General features: G+C 40.2%; 1 protein-coding gene across 2 annotated transcripts in view; it reads right to left on the bottom strand.

Moving 5' to 3' along the window:
* LOC146565648 (ryanodine receptor 1-like) overlaps positions 1-19,160 on the bottom strand; it is a 54,813-nt gene extending 35,653 nt beyond the window's left edge. For both annotated transcript variants that reach the window (XM_085288943.1, XM_085288942.1), the window contains exons 1-48: positions 19,048-19,160; positions 14,689-14,808; positions 14,500-14,598; positions 14,345-14,365; positions 14,110-14,184; positions 13,940-14,018; positions 13,740-13,852; positions 13,558-13,657; positions 13,388-13,484; positions 12,100-12,174; positions 11,841-11,997; positions 11,572-11,736; positions 11,367-11,488; positions 11,062-11,248; positions 10,806-10,941; positions 10,585-10,680; positions 10,251-10,369; positions 9,988-10,121; positions 9,650-9,891; positions 8,780-8,972; positions 8,446-8,662; positions 8,269-8,373; positions 8,067-8,170; positions 7,900-7,983; positions 7,636-7,795; positions 7,053-7,200; positions 6,721-6,926; positions 6,467-6,641; positions 6,175-6,383; positions 5,726-6,084; positions 5,495-5,624; positions 5,140-5,300; positions 4,867-5,029; positions 4,584-4,670; positions 4,244-4,470; positions 3,721-4,159; positions 3,025-3,594; positions 2,732-2,932; positions 2,380-2,491; positions 2,153-2,296; positions 1,610-1,883; positions 1,389-1,503; positions 1,135-1,267; positions 942-1,036; positions 733-868; positions 432-618; positions 236-347; positions 36-156 (exon numbers count right to left, since the gene is read on the bottom strand). In XM_085288943.1, the coding sequence (XP_085145069.1) occupies positions 36-156; positions 236-347; positions 432-618; positions 733-868; positions 942-1,036; positions 1,135-1,267; positions 1,389-1,503; positions 1,610-1,883; positions 2,153-2,296; positions 2,380-2,491; positions 2,732-2,932; positions 3,025-3,594; positions 3,721-4,159; positions 4,244-4,470; positions 4,584-4,670; positions 4,867-5,029; positions 5,140-5,300; positions 5,495-5,624; positions 5,726-6,084; positions 6,175-6,383; positions 6,467-6,641; positions 6,721-6,926; positions 7,053-7,200; positions 7,636-7,795; positions 7,900-7,983; positions 8,067-8,170; positions 8,269-8,373; positions 8,446-8,662; positions 8,780-8,972; positions 9,650-9,891; positions 9,988-10,121; positions 10,251-10,369; positions 10,585-10,680; positions 10,806-10,941; positions 11,062-11,248; positions 11,367-11,488; positions 11,572-11,736; positions 11,841-11,997; positions 12,100-12,174; positions 13,388-13,484; positions 13,558-13,657; positions 13,740-13,852; positions 13,940-14,018; positions 14,110-14,184; positions 14,345-14,365; positions 14,500-14,598; positions 14,689-14,808; positions 19,048-19,095 (7,552 nt within the window). In that variant the 5' untranslated portion in view covers positions 19,096-19,160. The remainder of the gene's footprint in view (positions 1-35; positions 157-235; positions 348-431; positions 619-732; positions 869-941; positions 1,037-1,134; positions 1,268-1,388; positions 1,504-1,609; positions 1,884-2,152; positions 2,297-2,379; positions 2,492-2,731; positions 2,933-3,024; positions 3,595-3,720; positions 4,160-4,243; positions 4,471-4,583; positions 4,671-4,866; positions 5,030-5,139; positions 5,301-5,494; positions 5,625-5,725; positions 6,085-6,174; positions 6,384-6,466; positions 6,642-6,720; positions 6,927-7,052; positions 7,201-7,635; positions 7,796-7,899; positions 7,984-8,066; positions 8,171-8,268; positions 8,374-8,445; positions 8,663-8,779; positions 8,973-9,649; positions 9,892-9,987; positions 10,122-10,250; positions 10,370-10,584; positions 10,681-10,805; positions 10,942-11,061; positions 11,249-11,366; positions 11,489-11,571; positions 11,737-11,840; positions 11,998-12,099; positions 12,175-13,387; positions 13,485-13,557; positions 13,658-13,739; positions 13,853-13,939; positions 14,019-14,109; positions 14,185-14,344; positions 14,366-14,499; positions 14,599-14,688; positions 14,809-19,047) is intronic.
* Positions 19,161-21,548: the final 2,388 nt, after the last annotated feature.

Consider the following 21,548-nt stretch of genomic DNA (forward strand, 5'->3'; position numbering starts at 1 on the left):
ACTGAATACATAACTAATTTATTATGAATTTTCACCTTTTCCAAAAGCTGGAATCTGAAGAGGAAGACTGATGACTCCCACCAGATCTTCTATAGGAACCAGAGACCTCAGAATGGCCCTGATCCTGAGAGCCTCACCTTTACCAGCCTGGATCAACTGTAGAGACAAACACACTATAAACGTTTTTTTCTCTATAAAACTAAAACATTTGGATAAGTTTAGCATGGCAGCTTACATGCATCTCTGGAGCACATCTTCCCAGCAGGTCAATAAGAGCAGAGTAAAAAGACATAATGGCATTTCCCAGGTGAACCCTGTTCTCCTCGTGCTGTTCCTCTCCTCCAAACCTGTCGGTAAAAAACATGTCTCTATCTTTCTGCAACACTAGAGCAGATAATAAAGTCCTTCCAATGAAGCCAAAAAGCTCTTACATGGGAAAGCGTCTATCTTTCTTAACACTAGGGCCATCCCTTGCAGGGTCCTCTGATATTTTGATTGCCTCCTCAATTGCAGCCAGGAGTCCATTACCACCCTCTCCTCTCAAGGCTGGACCAAAGCACTCAGGCCTACGGATGAGGAGGCGCACCACCACATTTGCATTCTCCTCTACACTTTCTCCTACAAGAAATAGAGACCATAGTTCTTATAGGTTATTGATAAGATCGAGAATTAGAAATAATGAGGAAATTAAAATGAAATGTTACAATGAAATGTTGAAAAAAAAAATCTGACCATTGACAAAAACAGCAAAACGAAGAAAGTCAAGATATTTCTCTCCACCACAAGGATTCCAGCCGATGTCAGGATATCCTTTAGCCAGTAGCATTGGACAGCTCTGAAGTCCACATCCGGCTAAATACTTCACTACCTGGAAAGATTATGAGTGTATTCAAGTCAGGTTAAAAAGCTATAGAATTTTGAACAGATAAACTTTGTTTTACCATTTCAAGATCCTGCTCTTGAAGAGCCAATGCCAGCTCGTTATTGTCAATACAAGACGCTGCAGCCACATCCAAGGGGGTGGAGCCACGCATTCCTAAAGTATACAACAAACACAGTGGCCAGGTTTATCACAGTCCATGTATGAGAAAGAAATCATCGAGACTAACACTGGATTTCAACAAAGACAATCACCAAGGCCAATGCCACTGTTCTGGAGAAGGTAGCTGAGATGGTCAAACATGGAACGCTGATTTTGACGACTGATGCGACAGAAGTAGCAGAGGAAACGGCAGCAGTTTGTCACCACTCGAGGAAATCTGATCTCCTGTAGGAATAAAGCAACAGAAGAAGTAACTTAAATAAAGCAGTAGATTTTATTTATTTTATACATTTGTCTTTCCACAAGAAGATGTTTACAATGATGATGAATGAATTAAAAAACATACTTTTGAATCCCCACCGCCGAGTACATTGACCATGACCTCCATGACAGTTTCATGCATGCCCAGAGCTCGCATCAAGTTGGGGTGCTGATAGAAAACTTTGTTACTCATGATGTTCCTAAGAAAGACCAATTAAATTTAGCTTGTATCACACGAACTTATCAATCATTTATTTTAATGCAAGATACTGAGAAATGAGAATGAAAATTTAAATGTCATCAAACCCAATGCTTTGAATTATAAGTCTCTCCTCTTCTGGACCCATCTGGACAATAAGCAGTGAGCGGATCTGGCCCAAGCACTCCAAGAGGTCCATGGTGTCCTGAATGGAAACTGCATTGATGGTGTAGGCCTTAGGAAGGGCACGCATGAGCTCACCGAGTCCATCATACTGCCTGTGAAGGAGGCTGAACATCATACGCACGAGCTCAGGGTTCTGGATAAAAGACTCCTGCGCCCAGTGGATCATAGTATGTGAAATCAACTCCTGCAATGTGCCTGGTGCAAAAAGACAGAAGGTTAAGTAAGAATAAGAATGGTCTTGTATTAAAGTGGCCCTAGTTAGATTTAATTTTGGAAGACAATACTATATATACAATAAAACTCCTGGGAAAAACTGCTTTAATAAAATACATTACTGACAAATGACAGACCACAAATCCACAAATTGGTTATCCTTATGTGCAATAATCATCGTTTTTGCATTTAAACATGTTGAACTTGGTAATAAATACTAAATTGCTTGTTAAAAGCAAAAAAAGGCTTACTTGGTTTTTTGTCTTCTTGTGGCTCAGACTCCACCTCCTCCTTCTTCTCACGAAACTTTTTCACCCTTTCCAGCAATCGAAGGAGCCGTCCACGGACAGAATTATCCACTTCTTCCTCTTGTTCCTCCTCTTCAATGTGAACACCTGAGATCAATGTTTTAAGTAAGTCAATGTAACGGTAGGGACAATTTTTCAATGCACACTTGATGCAGGAAGTGAAAACTGACCACAGTGTGTCAGCAAAGCATTGTGAAAGGCGACCAGAGATTCGCGGACTTCATCAGGAATTGGGGACTCTTCATCCTCAACAGAGTTCTTGAAGTTCATGAGCATGTTGACCTACAGTGAGGTTAGAAACAGGCAAGTATGATAATTTTTTTTACTTTAAGGGATGTTTCATGGTAGTACATGAGTAGCTAAGTCCATTTTATATCAGGCAAAATTATTTTTCCACTTTTCTGTTGAAATAAAACACAGACAAAGAAAAATGTGTAGAAATGTAGCCAGTTTTTAAAAAATATTTTTAGAATTTATTTATACAGTTTAACAATTAACAAATGTACTCTGTTTTCTTCGTACTTGCTCCTGTGGTGGGGAACGAAATTCACGGGTCTTGCGAGCAGTCTCGGCAGCACTCATGGTGAAGGCCTGCATGAGTTCATTATAGCGCTGCCTCTGGTTGGACTGTATCTGGTTGACAAACTGGTCGGAAAATGCAATGATGGCCTCCACTCTATGACGTAGCTCACAGTCACAGAAATACTGCAGCAGAGTGCACATCTAAAGGACAAAAGCAAAGTGAATCAGCATTAATAAAGTTAGATATCAAGCATTCGGAAAGAGAGTTCCTCTGAATACACAAACTGTCATACCTGTAGTTTCACAGACTCTGGTAGCTTCATCTGGAAAAGTCCTTGCTCTAGATGTTCTTCTTTTCCCTCCCCGCCCGTCTCTAAAGCTTTCACTTCTTTCTCTGTTTCCTCAGCTCCTTTCTCACCATTTACCGGGTCTGTCTCAACCACTGTTTCCTCATGTTGCACAATAGATTCACCCTCCTCTATTGCTTCTTCTTCCTCCAGTTCTTCCTCCTCTTCTTCATAACCCAACCCATCATCCTCAAATTCCTCTTCTTCTTCCCCCAGGGCTTCCTGCTCCCCTTCTTTAATCGCTGCTACTTTGGGAAGGTCCTTCTCTTCTTGCACCTTGGCATCCCCCTCACCAGGCTCCTCCGCTTGCTTGCCTCTAAAGACTGTGGGCTCAATCATCTTTAGGATGTGTGTGACATCTTCATCATCAAACACACCCATTATGAGAAGGGTACTGATGAGCTTTAGGATTGGAACGAAATGAAACTCAACACTGCCTCCCACAGGATCTCTCATGGCTTGACCCCCATCCTGCACTGCCTCAGTCAGCATGTTCAGAGCTTTGGTCTTTAGCACCTAAAAATACAATATGTTGATTAAATGTAAGGTATAATGTATATAATATACAGTACAAAGCATGTAAAAATGTGATTATTAGTAAATTCAGAGTTGCCATTAAGTGCAAAGACACCTCAGTCTTACCAGTAAGGGAATGACTGGACTAAGTGTGTAAATATCTTGATCTGTTCCCACAAACCCAACAGAAGAGAAATGAAGTTTTGGACGCAGACATGTAGTTAGGCCGACGCCAGGTAAAGCATGAGACTTGTCGGAGTACAGAGTGATACTACGTGTTTCTTCTGTCATTGGAACTATGAATTCCTTGTTGGTCCCCAGACGATTCCTTTTAGCTGACTCCAGGTGCATGCTGATGAGCAGGTCATAAAAGCCACTCCTCATTGGTCCAGGTAGGTAGGTGTTCTCTATGGCGTAAAAGAGCTGCGATTCATCCACGTGGCTGCACAAAGCATGTGCCACACGGTTGTTTCCCAGTGCACAAACTGAGCTGTATAGCTTCAGAGTATGGTAGTGGAACTTCAGCAAATCCATCCGTTCAGACAGCTCCAAGATGTCAATACACCTATTTAAAGTAAAGAGATTTGCTGAAAAAAACACATCTTAGCATCTTCTAAGAATAAGAGATGAATACAGCAGAGATGCTGACCTGTTTTCCTCGGGGATGTGAAGGGCCATCATAGTGAGTGGCTCCGTACACTCCACCATCCAGCCTAGTCTCTCACTAACACGTCCCATCTCTGGAGCTAGGAAGTTGTTGGGCATTCGGCTCCAGATAACTGGAGTTAACATCTGGACATCCAGTCTAGGAGGACACTGCGGGACTGGATTTTTGCGTTCACTCCGAAACATCGCGGCTGAGATCGGCATGATGTTCTAGCAAGACAAATGAGGCATTAAGAAAGGCTGTTACACAACACAGCCAATAACTGGAAACTGTATTTCCTATTTTGAAGGTTGATTAAATGCAGCAGTTCTTTGCGACTGACCTTGAGCTTGCCTAAATCAAACTGAACCATATTCTGACTGGAAGGCAGAACAAAGACAGCCGGAAACAATTTTGTGGTTGGCTCCACCTGAAGGAAGATAATTTAACACGAATACAGAATTTAACCAGGAATAGAATAGAATAGCTCATTACTGTCATTGCCCATGTACAATGAAATTGTGGGTGCTCCATGCCAATATGAATAGTAAGACAGCAGGAATAAACAACAATATACAGTATACAAGCAAGAGGAAGGCATAATATCAGACTGAAAATGATCTAACCTGATAAAATGTGTTGATCTCTTTTCCATTTCCAGTGAAAGTCATTAGTCCAGTGTCCAAATCAATGAGACAGCCAATCACAAAATCCTCCTGACTGACTCGGGTCTGCTGGGAGCTACTGAACTCCCCTCCCCATACAATATAGCAATTGCTGCGTTTGATACTGTAAAAACAAAGAAGAACCAAGAAACCAGTTGTGTATGTTTATCATATTCAATTGGAAACACAGGCTTTTTTAGGGGAGTGGGGGGGGTCTTTCCATAAGTAACATACCTGTCATGAATGTTGCCTTTGTCATCACCTACAGTGACAGTTACATTTCTGACTTTGCTGATATCGAAATGAGGGTCGTACTGGTGATAGTCAGGTGTTATCCAGCCAACCCACACGCCACTTAGCTCCTGTCCAGCAAACACTCGTACTGAGTAATAGTACTGTTGAGCGAAGGAGAAAAAGAAGCACACAAAAATTATTTAATGTGAAAATCACTGATCATCACTGTTAAAAAAGGCAGTTTTCTTATATAGTTTGTTAATGATTACAAACTGGCAGTAGCACCATAAATGGCAAGTTTAGGCATGAACTTTATACGTTTATGAATATAAAAACTACATAAGTTCAGACATACTGTAGTGGTATTGAGGATGATGTCCATGTCATCCCTGTCATCTGGTACTACATCTTCCACTAAGCGGGGCATGGTGGGTACAACAGGGGTTGGAGTTATTAACGCTGCCTTTTTAGCCTTGAAAAGGAAACTGCAAAGAACAACAGTAATTACGCTACCGCTCACAAACACCGTATCCCATCGATAGATTTGACACATCCACTTCTAAAGTGGTGCTATGTGATTCCATACCCTTTCTTTTTGCTTTTCTCAGTGGAGGCATCTTTCTCGTTTTCTCCATTTTTGATAGCAGGCGTCTCTTTAGGAACTGAGGTTTCCTTCTTCTCTTCCTCCTGCTCCTTGCGAGTAGCAGACTTTTTGAGTATTTCAAAATCAGAGCCTGGGTCCACCTCCAACACTTCATCCTCAGGGATGGTCAAAGTGCGAGTAAGAAGAGTGGTCCCTGCTGGGATTTTAAAAGTCTCATGAAACTCAACTGGCATGCTGAGTCTGAAGAAGAGCAGATCTGTGTTGGCATTCTGAGATCCAAATGTTTTGTGGGTCGCTTTAATACAAGGGGGGGTATCAACTGTCCCGTCAACACGTGACACCTAGTGCACAGACAAACAGGTCTTGATCGTGATCTTGAATTTACGTATTCAGCGTGGAAATAAACCATTGTAACAGGTGATGTACAGTACCTCAATGTGAGGATGATCAGCTGGGACAGGTATAAACTGGGGAAGGCTCTTGCTGAACCACATGGTAATGTCTCTTTTCATGTTGATAGCAAATGGTTCAAACCCTTCCTGTAGGCCACAGATGGTAAAGTATCGAAGACTGCTGACATTCTGACCCAGGTTGATCCTGCCAACCTGAGACAGGCCCAGACTGCACACAGGTATGAAGCCTGGAGGTGTTGGAAACATGCATGAACACACACATGAAACATGGAATACACGTGCAAAGGTACTCACTTTTTATTGTACCTACCTTCTCCTATCTCGATATCCTTAAAAGCCATCTCTGAGCCCGAATCACTGATCAGCATTTCTCCATTGAGTGTGAACATGATGTTCATCTCAGTGAGGTCAATCATACAACCCACCACATCACCAGATTGCCACTGACGGCCAAATGGCTCATTTCCTATGTGCCAGCGTTGGGCCTAAAAACATTATAACTTTGTAGTTTAATACCAGACAGATGTAGGCACCCATCATAGTGTAGACACTATGGTCTCCCACCTTAAAGCCATTGAAGACATACGCCAACTCATCTGCACCAAGTTCAGTGTCTGCACGAACATTGGGCCTGGACCAGCCCACTCTCATCTCTCCAACTGTCACAGCTTCAAACTCAAAGTACCACTTCCCCTGTGTAACAGCGTAAGATTTCTCTGCTCTGAACACTCTGATTTTATCTCCACGGGAGCTGCCTGGTCCATGTCCACCTATAAAAGCACAAACCCACTAATGAACACTTCAACAATTAAAAACCTTGTACATTTCTTTAATAAAGGATCTTCCAAGATGACGTTAAAAACATGATTTACTGCTTTTAAATGGTGGAAACTTACTGCTCTCCTGATCAGGTGGTTCTATGTTGTAACCGTAACCAATCAGAGTGCGAACAGCAGCACAAACCGTGTCTCTGTTGGTCTTTTTTGTCTTTTCATCCAGGAGGTTATAAGGAACCAGACGAGGATTGCGCTTGTTCATAATGTCCTTTACAAAAAAATAATACCAAACATTAAAATATAATTACACACATTTCAATTATTTTTATTATTATTACTAGTAAATCCCTGTGTTACACGTGGGAGAAGGGGGGCATTCTAGCATGCATATGCTATGACTATTATAGTACGATGATATGGAACATTATATTGTGACACATCTGGCATTTTATTTGGAGTCAGTTAGGAGAATTGTTGCTTACTTACTTAACTTATCTCTCAAGTGCACAAATCTAAATGATTTTGGAATTTCTATAAAATATTTGAAAATAGATGCCACAGACATGTTGGCATCAGGATTGATTTATTCGTCTGGGAGGAGATTGCGAACACACACACATCAGGAGACATATGCTACAACCATACTAGTATGATGATAATGATGATTATCATTTTTGTGACTCCATAGAAAGAATGGTGGTACCTGGACAATACTGTATGTCCATCCCTGGCGGACTCGGTCTCTTGCCCAAACATTGTGTCCATTTTCTGCCAGTCTCTCCACTAGAGTGTTTTGATTTGGAGTCAGCTTGACATGGTTAAGGTCCAAAGGGGCCGGCTTGTATCCGTTACTCTGCATGTACCTAATTAACAATGCTATGTGATCAAAATGGGTCCTGGAGAGCCTTTACAGATTGTTATAAAAATAACTTCACAAGTTAAGGTTATTAATGTTTTTGTAGCTCACGTTTTAGGGAGTTTGGTCCTTTTGAGATTCTCTTCTGCTTTCTCATCTCCCATTCCTACATGACAGCCTAGTGCCAACAGAGTCCTGTGAAATGAATCACACAAAATATTAGAAACACAAACAGATGAAAGCCCAGTGCTGTTAATTAAGTGAAGAATTCACCGTACTTCAGTGTCTCTCCAGACATTGCTAAATTATAGTTCTTCTCGGGTTCAGGCAGACTCTGGAAATCTACCAGGCAGGGGTGCAGCTTCTTGTTATCGTCACGAAACTTTTAACAACAAAAAGTGCAAAGATTTTAAAAACAAAACAGCTGATGTATACAACAATATGTTCTTTGGGAACCATAACCAGGACCGAATCACTCACTGGTCCATATGTCCACCCTTGTTCAATGCGGGTAACAGCCCATAACTCGTGGCTATTTTCTGCGAGCTTCTCTCGAATGCGCTCCAAATGAGGTGGAAGCACAATCTGAAATGATACTCAAATAAATCAGCACAGCATGAAGAAAAGAAAATGAAAGCAGTAAAAACTGGATTTTACCTGTATAGTGTCTACTGGGCAAGGTGTGAAGGCTGTATGTGAAAGGGACTGAGTTGGACCCAGCAGATTCCGGACGCCATCAAAATCCTGCTTATACTCTTTGATGGGCTCGATCCGCAAACGGTCCCTGGGTAGCACTGCTTCATAGCACGGAGCGTAGCCTGGAGGTGGGAGAAACTTGAAATGCCCATGACGACCTCCAAGAAGAAATCGCAGTCTTTTGGGGAAAAAAAATGACATTAGTTGGTTTACAAAACAATTATTTAAATACCTATAATGCAATTATTAATAAATAAAATCACAATATCTACTCGATAAATGCACAATATCCTACCTTATGCCTGCAGAGAAGCTCACAACTGGAAAGAACAGTCCATCTAGGTTGAAGTTCTCAAACATTCCCTGAACAGGATGGCCATTTATACGAAAGGAAATGCTGGGCACGCTCAGATCCAAGCAGCAGCTGACCACATCCTCTGCTGCCAGGAGGTGCTGATTTGTTGTGGCGACATGACGTGGAACACGTCCTGCAGACACATAAAGTGAGTAAAATTATATTTTACAGTTTACTATTTCCGAAATTCATACAGAAGACGAATAAGCAAAAGTCTGCACTAGAGTTGGTGCTGAAGATGCAAAAAACTTCTGAAAGTGTGTGTATGGGGATGTTTTTCACATAAGGGATTAAGCTGCTTCCCTTCATTAGACTCTTGATAGGAGTGCCACCAGAGAGACAACTGAATGGTGTTCTTCCACTCCTATAAGGAGCTGCACATGACTGCACAAATGAAAGCCTTGTGGAGACTCCTCTTGGATTTTAAGAGAAAACCAAAATGGAAGATTATTTGGAAACTTTCTGTTAATATCCAAGAACAATCTACCAAAACGTTTATGAAAAAGATTAGAAATAAGGCAAGGTTTTTGAAACATCAATTTTAACCCTCTCAGGCTCAAATTAAACTTTTTGTTGCTAATGCACAACCAAGTCCTGCAGCGGTACTTCTGAGTAAAACAAACTCATAAAATATGTATGTGGGGTAATCAGGTTGTTAGTTTTTATCTGTTGCAAATCGGCAACGCCTGCCTCGAGAGGGTTAAGTAAACAAGGATCGGGCAACTGGAAGTCAAAATACAACATGAACAAAGGCTGGAAGCGAAATGAACAATCCTGTGTACATTTACCATAAACCATAGTAGATTTTACCTGACCAGAGGTGAAGCCCGTCAAAACCATAAGAGTAGAGATCATCTCCAACCCCGTTACCCCCCCAGCCTTCTCCTCCGCCAGGATAAGGACTGTAACCCTCTGTCAGAGCCCAACCTACACGGAGATGATATGGCTGAGCTGTAAGAAACGGCTCTACGTGGTCCACCATCACCTCAAAATACCACTTCTTATACTGAGTGGATCCTTCGCAAGTTCCAAGGAAAACATTGGGTCTCATGCTGAGGTAAGATTACAATAAAGGAGGAGTCAGAGGAGTTGTTTAGATACTTTGGTGAAATCAACAAAGATGAAACATTCACTATAATCTGACCCACCTGGTTACATAGTTGATGATGTTAGTTTGAAGTAGAAGGTCACGTCCTGGTAACAGATTCTCTGTGATGAGATTCTGATTTGACCTTACAGCGACCCCATTACACACACAGAGGGAACAAAGCACATCCAAGACCTGTCAGGAAAAGGTTTATAGAATCTAAGACTCACTGCATTTTATACAGTAAGTATGTCGAGAGCAATAAGTTCACATGCTCCAGGTTTTTGCAGTATGCTCAGAAAACATCGTTGCAGCGTTTCTGACCTTGTGATTGCGTCCATGCTTATCCAGCAGAGAGATGATTGATTTGATGTGATTCTCTTGAATAATATTCAAAACCTCTGGACTCTCAATCAGGACGCAATATAAAACCTCCAGGATTCCTATTCTCGTAAAAAAATATGACAATATATGAATACACTGTAAAGTTTTGGGCTTTATATTAAATTGCAGAAGACCAACATAGTAAATGCATATGTTCTCAGAAAAAAAAAATGCAAATGAATACAGCACAATAAGTTCAGTTTTATCAACCCTCTGTCGTTATAAAACAAAACCAGTTTCCATCAGCTAATAAACAGATTCATGTCCTAGATACCTGAAGATGCTTCCAAACGATCCAGTTTACTGACCAGCCAGTCAAGGTTGTCGCAGAAGAGGGCGCAGTTGGCACGGTTACCTCTGATCAAAGAAGCTGATCAAAGAAAAGATTAGAAATGCAACAGACTCACAAACAAGAAAAGTGTCCAAATGTGGTAACACTAATGATTATTAGTCTAAAACAGTGAACGAGTGAAATAAACCATCATCTGCACATACCTAGCAATTCATACAGTAAGTTCACAATCTCTTTCCATGACTCAGCAGCTTCTTCCCCAGCATACTCTGAGAAATGGGCTGCTGTGTTGTACACATTGAGGCGATCAACGCAGTCCAGAACAAGCGTAATCATTCCCTGTTACAGCAATAAAAACTGAAATAAAAGCACTGACCAAAAATTAAATCTATCAAATAAAATGTTAATCCAGAATTCAGCTGTTCTCATGAAAAGTGAGTTCTCATTATCCAAACTAACCTCTTCCTGAAAAAGGTTCTGTCTGTTTTTTAAGGAGCGGAGCTTGAACTGCTTGTCCTCGTGCTCCAGTTCCTCTTCAGGGGGTCGGAAGTAGAAAATGAGATCCTGCAACGAGAGCACCACTGTGTCCATAGGCAGAGACGGGGCATTGGCAGATTTATTTTTTCCACTTAGAGCATCAAGTCCTCTGGGAACATAAAGAGAATACAGAAGACATGAGAATACCACAACAAATATGACATATATTTTAAAAAAAACAAGAAAATGACTAATATAAAAGATTGAAATAACATGTAAAATGCTACTTGATGAACTGGTTGAAGAGGCCTGTTGTGCTGTAAATCATCCTGGCAGCTTGAGACTCTTCAGTCTGAGATCGAGCAACCGTGAGGGCATCATCCATGTGACCTTCTTTGTGGAGTATGGCCTACGAATCAAACATGGGTGTTCTTCAAACATAAGTATATACTCAACACTCATAAATAGAAGAGTAAATGCTTTCTGCTTTACCTTTCTCTTCAGAGGACCTAGACGTGCAGATTTGGCATCAACAGCAGCATATGTAAGCCACAGGCCAGATGAAACATGCTGTACAAAGCACATGGACTCTCCATACTTGATCTCAGGTATGCCCATGCCCTCCACATCTCGTTTCTGGGTCACTTCAATTTTTTCCTGTAATTTAAATAAAAAGTGTTCCCTTCAAAACTGTTATGAATATCTACACTTGTGCTAAGAGACAGACACTGCCTTTTATAGATTTCACTTTGTACAATAACCTTTGAAATCCTGAAGCAGAAGGCTGACATCTTGGAATTTGCTTTCTCTGGGTCCACCAAGAGAAGTCCTTTCTCCTCATCCAGACAAAGGTATCGGCCTGTTGTTATGTGACGTATCCGGAAAGACTGGCCCCACTTAATGTGGCCTCCACTCCAACTACCAACGGGCACACACAAATGAGCCTCAGCCACAACATGAAGTCGCTCTAGTCATTCCATCAACATGAAGTAATTCCTGCGAGGGAATCATCATACGTACGCAATACGTAGTGGCTCAAGTCTCCATAAGGATCGAGCATGACTGCATACTGGCCCTCCTTCATAGTGAGCAACTCTGGAAAACATGGCAGTCAATGATGTGCAATGTGCATCAGGAAATTTCAAGCTTGAAAATTCCAAAATATTAGGATTTTTCTTATATGCAGCAATCATTTTAGTTCATGTGCACAGTATGACAGTTTAAGAGCTTCCAATGCGGTCTTGACTTCATAGTGCAATTTTAAAGTGTAATATTTTTCATGTAAATGCTTTACTATTGCCAACACGTAAAAACTACACTTAAAGGGAAATGTTAAAACTGACTGAAGTTCCCACAATCCAAGTTTCCTCTGACTGACTGTGGACTGATTTATATTAAAGGTGCTCAAATTTGCCTATACAATGGATGCCACATTTATTCCTACTCATCAATACCTTGCCCCAGTACCCTAAAAGCAGCTCCCTAACAACAAAAGCTTTTTCCAGCACACGATAGACTGTAAAGGGGCATCCACGCAGGAAGCAACTAGCAGTGACAGTGCAACCAAAGACCACTGAAAGTCAGCGACGGGAGATAGGCAGTCTGTATTTACATTTTTGGTCAACTTTGAGACCAGGAATTTAAGAGGCTACCAATAAGAACACATGATACCATTGATTGGCATTTGGCTGGGTAGTAAATAGTTTAGAGGATTACCTAGGCAACCAGAACCTGGATTGACCATCTGTCAAAGACGAAGCAATGGATGACAAGCAAAACTTCACATATGTACGGAGCCCCGCAGGGGGCGAAACTTTTGCGAGATTTCGTAAAACAAACTCGGGATCTCGCAAAAACTAACTCAGGATCTCGCAAAAGTTGAATTCCAACAATGGCGGCAGCTACTTAGTTGTAATATTACTCTTTTTGGGTCACAAAATACACTTTTAAGATATTTTGAGGCGTGAATGTAGTTGTGTAAACGTCAGATATCTGCTCGGTTTACAAGACATCACATATTTGCAAAAGTGCTCCGATGTTTTCGGAGATGTATGAAACTTTTGCGAGATCTCGCAAAAGTTTTGAGACAATGCTAGCTAACATTAGCCATAAGAAAGACCCACGTTGGTGCTTTCAATACAGTCTTATAACACCACACGCTACTAAAAAACAGCAAGCCCTAAAAACATTTTAAAAAGTCTGTGACAGAAATACAGACTTGTAAAGCTAAAACAATTAAAACCTACGAGTTTGGTATTTATGTAGTCAATATCGGATTGCATGTACTGCCATGAAAGACACTGGTCACCTGTGCCGGTCATCCCCTTGATCAGCTGCTGGGATTGCCAAACACTCGTCCATGTGACCGTGGAACAGCCGGAGCACATACCCTCCAGTCAGAAAACCTAGAGACAAAGAGCTAGGTTAGGATTAGGTTTATTGTTTTGTTTTGTTTTTAGCAGAAAGAAAATTACATACCTTCAGCTAGTTCACATCCAGACATTACAGGGGTCATGGTCCACAGAGTTTGCATGAAGGAAGCATCTACCATTAAATCACCACTGGCATAGGACAGGTGCTGCAAAGAGTGCAGATGGTAATATTAGTAATACAGACTGTAAGCTCTGACTTTTGATGCAAGTAAACGCAGTCGTGGTTACCAGGTATCGCTCTGAAGAAACACTGACAAGAATGAGGTCATCTCCGACTCTGACCTTCTCTCCTTCAGACCTTTGCTTAGAGGCTGGATGGATGGTCCACCAGCAGGCCTCTCCTGTAGTGGATATAAAGATTTAAAAAAAAAAAAAAAAACCTAGATCGGAGTCTGATGGACATGTTGAGCAAAAATGTTCGTAGTCACCTGTGGAGTCTTCCTGCAAGCCCACATCAAAAGCCAGTTTGTCTGTCAGTGAGCGCGACGTAGTCAAACAGCTCAAGTACTGCAGTGGAAAGACAGAGATAACGCTTCCAATCAGCTTTAAGAAGACGATATGATGGAAAAGCAACCACGGTAACTGCAAATGTACTCACCATGCTGGAGTGGGTGTGTTTCAGCAGGATGGCATGTCCATACAGGAGGGTTCGATGACCCCCACCTTGTGACGACTGAGTGGAGAAGGTAGAAGAAGATTTAGTGGTTAATGTATTAATGAGATAAGTTGATTGTAATATTGTGAGCAGGTTATCAGAAACAACTTCAATAAATTATGACACACTGAAAACTCAGATTTAAGTACTGGACAAAAGGAAACCTGAGCAAACCTACCCATTTGTCCAAATCGACTGCCTATGGTTGGCAGGTGGGAGATGTATAAAGTTAGAAAAGAAACAACGTGAATATAAGTTGATTGCAGCAAATGATTAAATCAAAGAACTTGTATGTACTATATCACGTGTAACCTTGTAACCTCTAAATCTTACCTCATCCACAGAGGAGTTGGACAACATCTCCTGTAATGCTCGCACAGACAGGGATTGCTCCAAAATGAAGCAGCAGATGGCGAGGTCTGGAGGGACATTCTGAAAGGCACAACAACCAGTCAGCTTGGTGAACAGCAGCAATGCAAGCTCTCAAAGAAGTTATATCATTGCATTGTGTCCTTTAAATACCTGAGCATTCGATGTGGTCTCGAGAAAGCACAGACGATTTCCAAAACCTTCACATGACAGGCACAGCTTGATCTGTTCCTTAAGAATAGATGCAGTGCACTGCAGCACTACATGGTCATCCTACAAGGATAAAATAAGCTTGAAGCAGAGTAGGCATTTTGACAGGAAAACATGCACAGAGGGGTCTGTCAAAATAGCCTTTGAATCAAAGAATAGTTTGGATTTCAAACGGACAATTACAAAAGCAAAGTGTTTCAGATTAACTATTTATTCTGAAACGTTTTTGTTTATGTAGAAAAATATTACAAATGAGCATACACCACATTCTGTCTTTTGAGATTACCTAATTTTCAGTTATGCTAGTAACAGCTAGTTTAGTGTTCTGGTATTGATGTAACAGACATCTATAACCTCACATGCATTTAAGCAAATCTTAGATTTCATGGTGCATCTTACTTTTCATGGGTAAGCATATTTAACTTTTAATTAGTCACCCCGATCGGTCCATATTGACTGTACTATATTTATAAACAGTGACGTAACAACCAAAACAAGAGGTGTCAAACATATTAAGAAGCAACGTAATGTAAATGCATGATTTTTAACACTATATAAAAATTTATATCTATATGTATGCTTTTCTTTGCTTTCACTCCCAACTCCTCCTACACCATCAGGAGTTGGGCAACCACACTTGGCACATAGGTGCATCATGAGTTCTTATTTATATCGGTTTTTATGACATCATCATATTGCCTAGCAGCAGGCTAAAATAACCTGCTTTTAATCACTTTTAACACCGTATAGAACAAATGTAGTATCTTTTTTATACAACAATTGCAGCTAATTTCTTTCCATAAACCTCAGTTACACACGATAAAATATACTATTAACACCATCAGGCTGCCTAGTAACCACCTGGCAACAGGCTAAAATGGCCTGGTTTTTTTTTGCCTTTACATGGCTAGAATTTCTTATTAAAGCATTTTTAACTACAAAAGCTGATTTATACTTCATATATTAAGTATAAAGTATTAAGTGTATTAAGTACATGTTTTTATGAGGTGTTATTGGTACAAAAATACTTAAAATGGGTAACTTTAAGCATTTATATGGCTGTTACACCTTATAAAAGCATCGTGTCCTTTTAATTTAATGGTCAACAGCACAAACAGGCTGAACAACACTGTAGCACAGGTATGTACTGTTTAATTTAACAAACAACTTGCTTAACAACATGAATAATAAAGTTGAGACAAATGAATCAACCTGCAATAAAATGTGATTTTTCAAGCTACTCCCCAAGTTTGAGCCTCTGTGTTGTGTTACTTTTCAGTGCATGTCACTGGCCACAGATGCCTAAGCCCCTTCCTTTGGCTCTGAGACCCCAGCACAGTTATCTATTTCAGGCGGCTGCACCTGCTGTTCACACATCCCTTTCTGGAAAGCAAAAGATATTTAGGATTTGACAGCCAGGAAGAAAATCTCCCCACATTGCACTTGTTCAGTAACGCAATTACTCATGTTTTCAAAGGAGAGAAATATATAAAACCTTACTTTGAGGCAACACAACTCAAAATTTCACACACCGCTGTACTTAAAAATTGCTAAATTTCTTTCTCCCCCTTAATCATAGCACATGCTTACAACAAAGAACACTAAAAGGAGTTTATTGATTGTCAGAAAAAATGCAGCTCTAACACTGTAATTCTACGTTTTCTTTTTTTATATTACTCAGTTTTAGCATGACTTTAAGATAATTATAACGTAATATCATATTAACATAAAAATACAGTCTTATTATTGTCAATTAATTTTATGATCTGATCACAGTCTTTTCATATCTTTAACCTTTGGCATAGTCAAGTCAAGTCTGTCATTTACAACTTTAAAGCAAAAAATACTGTACATCTTGCAGACGACCTTAAAGACCGTTCACCAAAATATTATAGAGCCTTCATAAACTGACAGTCCTACGGGAACCCTGCAGGGTCACAACAGCAGTTTTGATCAGGGCAGCTACTATGCATTTCCCCTCAATGTAGTAATATACCTACACTCACTAGTCATTTTATTAGGTACACCCTACTTTAGTTATCAGTTTGCTCCCCCTTTTGCCTTCAGGACTGCCCTAATTCTTCATGTAATGGATTCAAGGAAGGTGTTGGAAACATTCCTCAAAGATTTTGGTCGATATTGACAGGATAGCATCACACAGTTGCCGTGGATTTGTTGGCTGCACTTCTATGATGTGAATCTGGATTGATGATCTGGTCACTGTGGAGACAATTTGAGTACAAGTAACTCACTGTCACACAGGAAACCAGACTAAGATGATATGAGCTTTTTTTTATATGAGCTTCGTGATATGGCACGTTGCCCTGCTAAGAGTCACAGTGTGGTCTTCTTCCACTATAGCCGATCTTCTTTTAGGTTCAGTATACTACATGCGGAAGAGCATCTTCTTTTGTAATGAATGGTTATTTGAGTTACTGTTACTCTCCTATAAGCTCAAAGCAGTCTCCTCAGCAAGACAGTTTTGCTGGCAGAACTACTGCTCACAGGATATTCTTTCTTTTTTGGACCACTCTGTAAACCCTACAGATGGTGGGAAAATCCCCTTAGGTCAGCAGTTTCTAAAATACTCAACAGTCAAAGAATCCTCTCCAGACACATAAAGAATTATTATGCTTATTATTCCTTTTAGAAGGATGAGTTTCTGCCTGGCTTTGTGGGTGAAGTTGTGGATGGTTTTACTTCACTTTTGGTTTAATCTGAAACTATTCGGTCTAGGAAGCACTTCTGTCTGATGTGTCACAGCCTTCATTTTAACAACCAAAGTTCAGCTACAGTGACAGTGACAGCTATATCTCAGTGAACCTTGGCAGTTGTCGGTTTAGCTTCTCTACTTCTCTTTGAAAACGTAGTGGTAAAACACTCCACTAAAGAGCTAGCACTACTGTAGTAATGCAGTTCTCAAATGGACTGAAGTAAGCAGGTGCTGAAATGGGCCAAGCTTTGAAACTGTTAATCCTCACGCAGTAAATTTAGACCTCAGCTGAGTTCAAGACGAAAAGCAGCAGACTGACAGTGTCACATTGTTGACATATTTTACTTAGTGCTCTGTTTCAAGGCGAGAGACAATGTCAAGTGAAAATGTGTGCTTCTTAGAATTATGTATAGCAGCTGCAAGGTAAAATATTTACAAGAAAACGCATTTAAATTTCAAAGAGTTCACATTGTTCCAATTATCTGTTAAGGGCACCTGTTTAAACACAAAGTAGCAGACTGCAGAACACACACATTTAATCAAGAAGGAACAAAAAAACTGCAAAGATGAGAAATTCTCATAACACAGGATAATGGATAATCAGCATCTGGTTTGTGCTATTTTGAAGGCTAGAGTTACTACACTGCACATGTTCAACCACTATGTTAAACAAGTGCAACATATACGGACCATCCAAATAAAGAGTGTTACATTGAGTTGTCTGATTGCAAGGCCACAATGCCCTTCTGCAGTCAGCTTTGGCCCAGAGATCTAAGAAGGAAATCTGATAGCCCAGCAGAGAGTACTGTAGCAGAGATAAACTTGTTTAAACTAAATACTTGATATAACTATAGTACAGTCAATTATGTAAGAAATTTTAAGTAAAATATACTAAAAACCTTGTAATGTAATAAAAACAAAACAAAATTCAATGTCTGAGTGGGATTCAGTTATATCCACACAGCAGTAAAAAAGAGATACACTTCATAATGTGATAATGATCATCAATAATTAAGCAATTCATGCTTTGGAAACTGCAATCTTTCAACTGGCAGAAGAGCATTGAGTTTTATTTATTTATTCTGTAGGCGTCACAGGACTAAAGAAGTATTTAATCTTGAAGGATACTGGGCAAAAATAAAATGAAAGTGCAACGGGAAGAAGTAACAATTGATGTTTCGTGCCTCTGTATCACACGGGAGTCATGAATCAGTTCTTGTGGCTCTATAGCCAATTAAATAACAAAACATAAACATTGCCATAAAGCCAGTGGGAATGGGACGATGAGACCGATATGTCTACGTGTTAACTGTCAACTGGCACCAGACATTTTCTTCTCTGTGACAAAACAGTTGTATATCAAGTAGCCGATGGGATATAAATAGGAAACAATGCTAACAAAACCAGCCACCTGTGCCTGTCTATCTGTGCTATGTAAAGAAAGCTACCGAACACACTGAACGCTTGTCTAACTATCTGTTATAAAGCAACCACATCATGGACAAGCATAGCCACTACCATTCATTGTTGATGAATAAGTTTACCAACAGTTGACAACTAATCGAGAACAGATAAGGAGCATCACTCACTGTACGCAGAAACTGAATCTCTTCCTCTCCATCTGCACCTTCTGCCATCCTCCCAAGGAATTAAAGGCAAAACCTTTGAGAGAAATGAGAAAGTGTTGGTTTCACAGCTCTGCCACTTGTTGTGCCTGCCACATATGGCAGGACAATGTTGGTGAAGACTTCTGAAGGACAGAGTGTGTCTCCTGCCTCTCCCGGGCTGAGTTATGAGGCAGAGGGATTGACTGTTGATTACAGCATCAAAAAGAGGTGGAGCAAAAACTGAAGCAGCATTTCACATGTTCATATATCAATGCAAGGACACTATAATAAAAACTGAATATAAATCAGGAAGAAGTTAGACAAGAGTTCATCAGACATGACCCCTTATTTATTTTTTTGCCATTATTTTTTTTCTTTTCTCCTTCTTTATGTTCAATAAATAGGAGGGATCTTCACAAGTTACAGGGGAGATACAATTATGTTAAGTGTTTATCTGTTGGGTTATTCTACAACTAGAATACAATTTAGGCTTCATAAACTTTACAAATAAACCCCATACCCTTTATTTTATAATTAGCTGTTATGTATTTAAAGAAAATGATAAATAAACCATAAAAAATCTCAAAGAAAAAGATGTTAACCATGGAATGTTAGGGACTGTGAAAAGAATGCAGTTATATAGATAAATAAAAATTGACATGAATTAGCCTTGTGGAAAATGAGCGTTACATTGGTTACAGTAGCACATTCAAACTGGTCATAAAAGATTGGAAAAATACAAAATATGTCAAACAGGACTAAACTTTGTTAGCACATCACGTGACCATTTGTTTTGTCACTTCTTTTTCCAGACTAAACAGGTTTCAGTGAAAGGATTGCACAGATGTGAGTCACAAATTAGACTGAAACAATTATAAGAGTTATGTATTGAAACCATAATAGTTAATTTATAACTTATTATAATTGTCATATTTACCATGCAATTTGACTAGCAAGAGAAAAACGCCATTTTGCGGGAGTTCTCAAGAGCTAATTTGTATTTTAAAGAATATTTTGGATCTACTTTTTCAACAAATAGGTTTACATTTTGCCTCAGGACAGGTGTAATTTACACAACTATTGTGTTAGAGTCATTTTTAAATTTTTGGGTGGAACAGAAAACTCCTTACCTGCATGCAATAAAATTAGACCCAGACGATTTTATAAGCCGTACTATTAATTCGAACATTTCCATAAAATTAGACAGCTAATTCTGCACAAATAATGAATAACAGTAAATATGTTATTGAAATTACAATTCGGCAAAGTTATTAAGTTTTATGTTTGGTACAGCTACATACCAAGCACATACTTACTAATTTCCTTTAGAGGGCGGCAAAACCTCGGGGGCGAGTATGTCATTAAATATCAATCCGGTTGTTCAGTGTGACGTCACTAGCCGTGTCTGGGCCTAAACTCCGCTGCAGGTCCATATATCAAACATCACTATGGCATTACTGAGAGTTGAAAAACTGTCTAAAGTCTTTCATCTTTAATAAAATGATCAGCGTTCTGCTCTACCAGGTGTAACAATTGAGTTTAACATCCAGGCATCCATAAAAATGGAATTTATGACATTTAACGGAGTTAGAAGTTAGCAGGGAGTTAGCTCGCTAGCTTCTATCTAAATACAATATAGCATGTCCTGACTGCGGGGTTTTGGAAACAAATTAAAGCGTACAGCTATGTTATCACTTCCAGCATAAATGAAGACAGGAAACTAAACAGCAGTGACGTTTGTAGGGTTACTAAAGTTGGGCTAGCTGGTATATAATGATGTGCTACGTGACCGCTAGCGACACAGCTATGTTAGTATAATATAAACAAGCTAATCAAAGGAGCTTGCAAAGAAAAGCGTCTGGACTTCTTTAAGTTACTTGAAGACGTTTCGCCTCTCATCCGAGAAGCTTCTTCAGTTCTAAGGTCAAATGGTGGAGAGTCCCAGATATAAACCTAGTGGGAGTATCCCCCCACAGAGGGACAAAAGGACCCCCTGATGATCCTCTAATCGCCTGAGCCAAGGTGTGAAACTGGGTGTGGGTCCCAATCAGCCAGAGTTTCGGGTGAGTTCATTGTGAAACCTGGCCCCACCCTATCATGCGAATTCCTGAGATCAGATGGCCCAGGATGTGAGTGGGCATTAAGGCGTCTGGGAAGGGATCTCAAAACTGGATTATAGATGGCTTCTTTCACTCCTCTTTCAAACCATCTGTCCTCTCTGTCCAAAATGTGAACATTGGCATCCTCGAAAGAGTGTCCTTTGTGCCAATGTTCACATTTTGGACAGAGAGGACAGATGGTTTGAAAGAGGAGTGAAAGAAGCCATCTATGTCCACTGTGAGCGACCATCTTTGAACAGAGGCGGTGGTTTACGACACCAACTGTCTGCCATCTATAATTCAGTTTTGAGATCCCTTCCCAGACGCCTTAACGCCCACTCACATCCTGGGCCATCTGATCTCAGGAATTCGCATGGTAGGGTG

Source organism: Mchenga conophoros, linkage group LG10 (genome assembly GCF_057382185.1).
Source record: "Mchenga conophoros isolate Kocher_MC1m ecotype Shallow Benthic linkage group LG10, M_conophoros_male_GT1.1, whole genome shotgun sequence".
NCBI classification, from domain to species: domain Eukaryota; kingdom Metazoa; phylum Chordata; class Actinopteri; order Cichliformes; family Cichlidae; genus Mchenga; species Mchenga conophoros.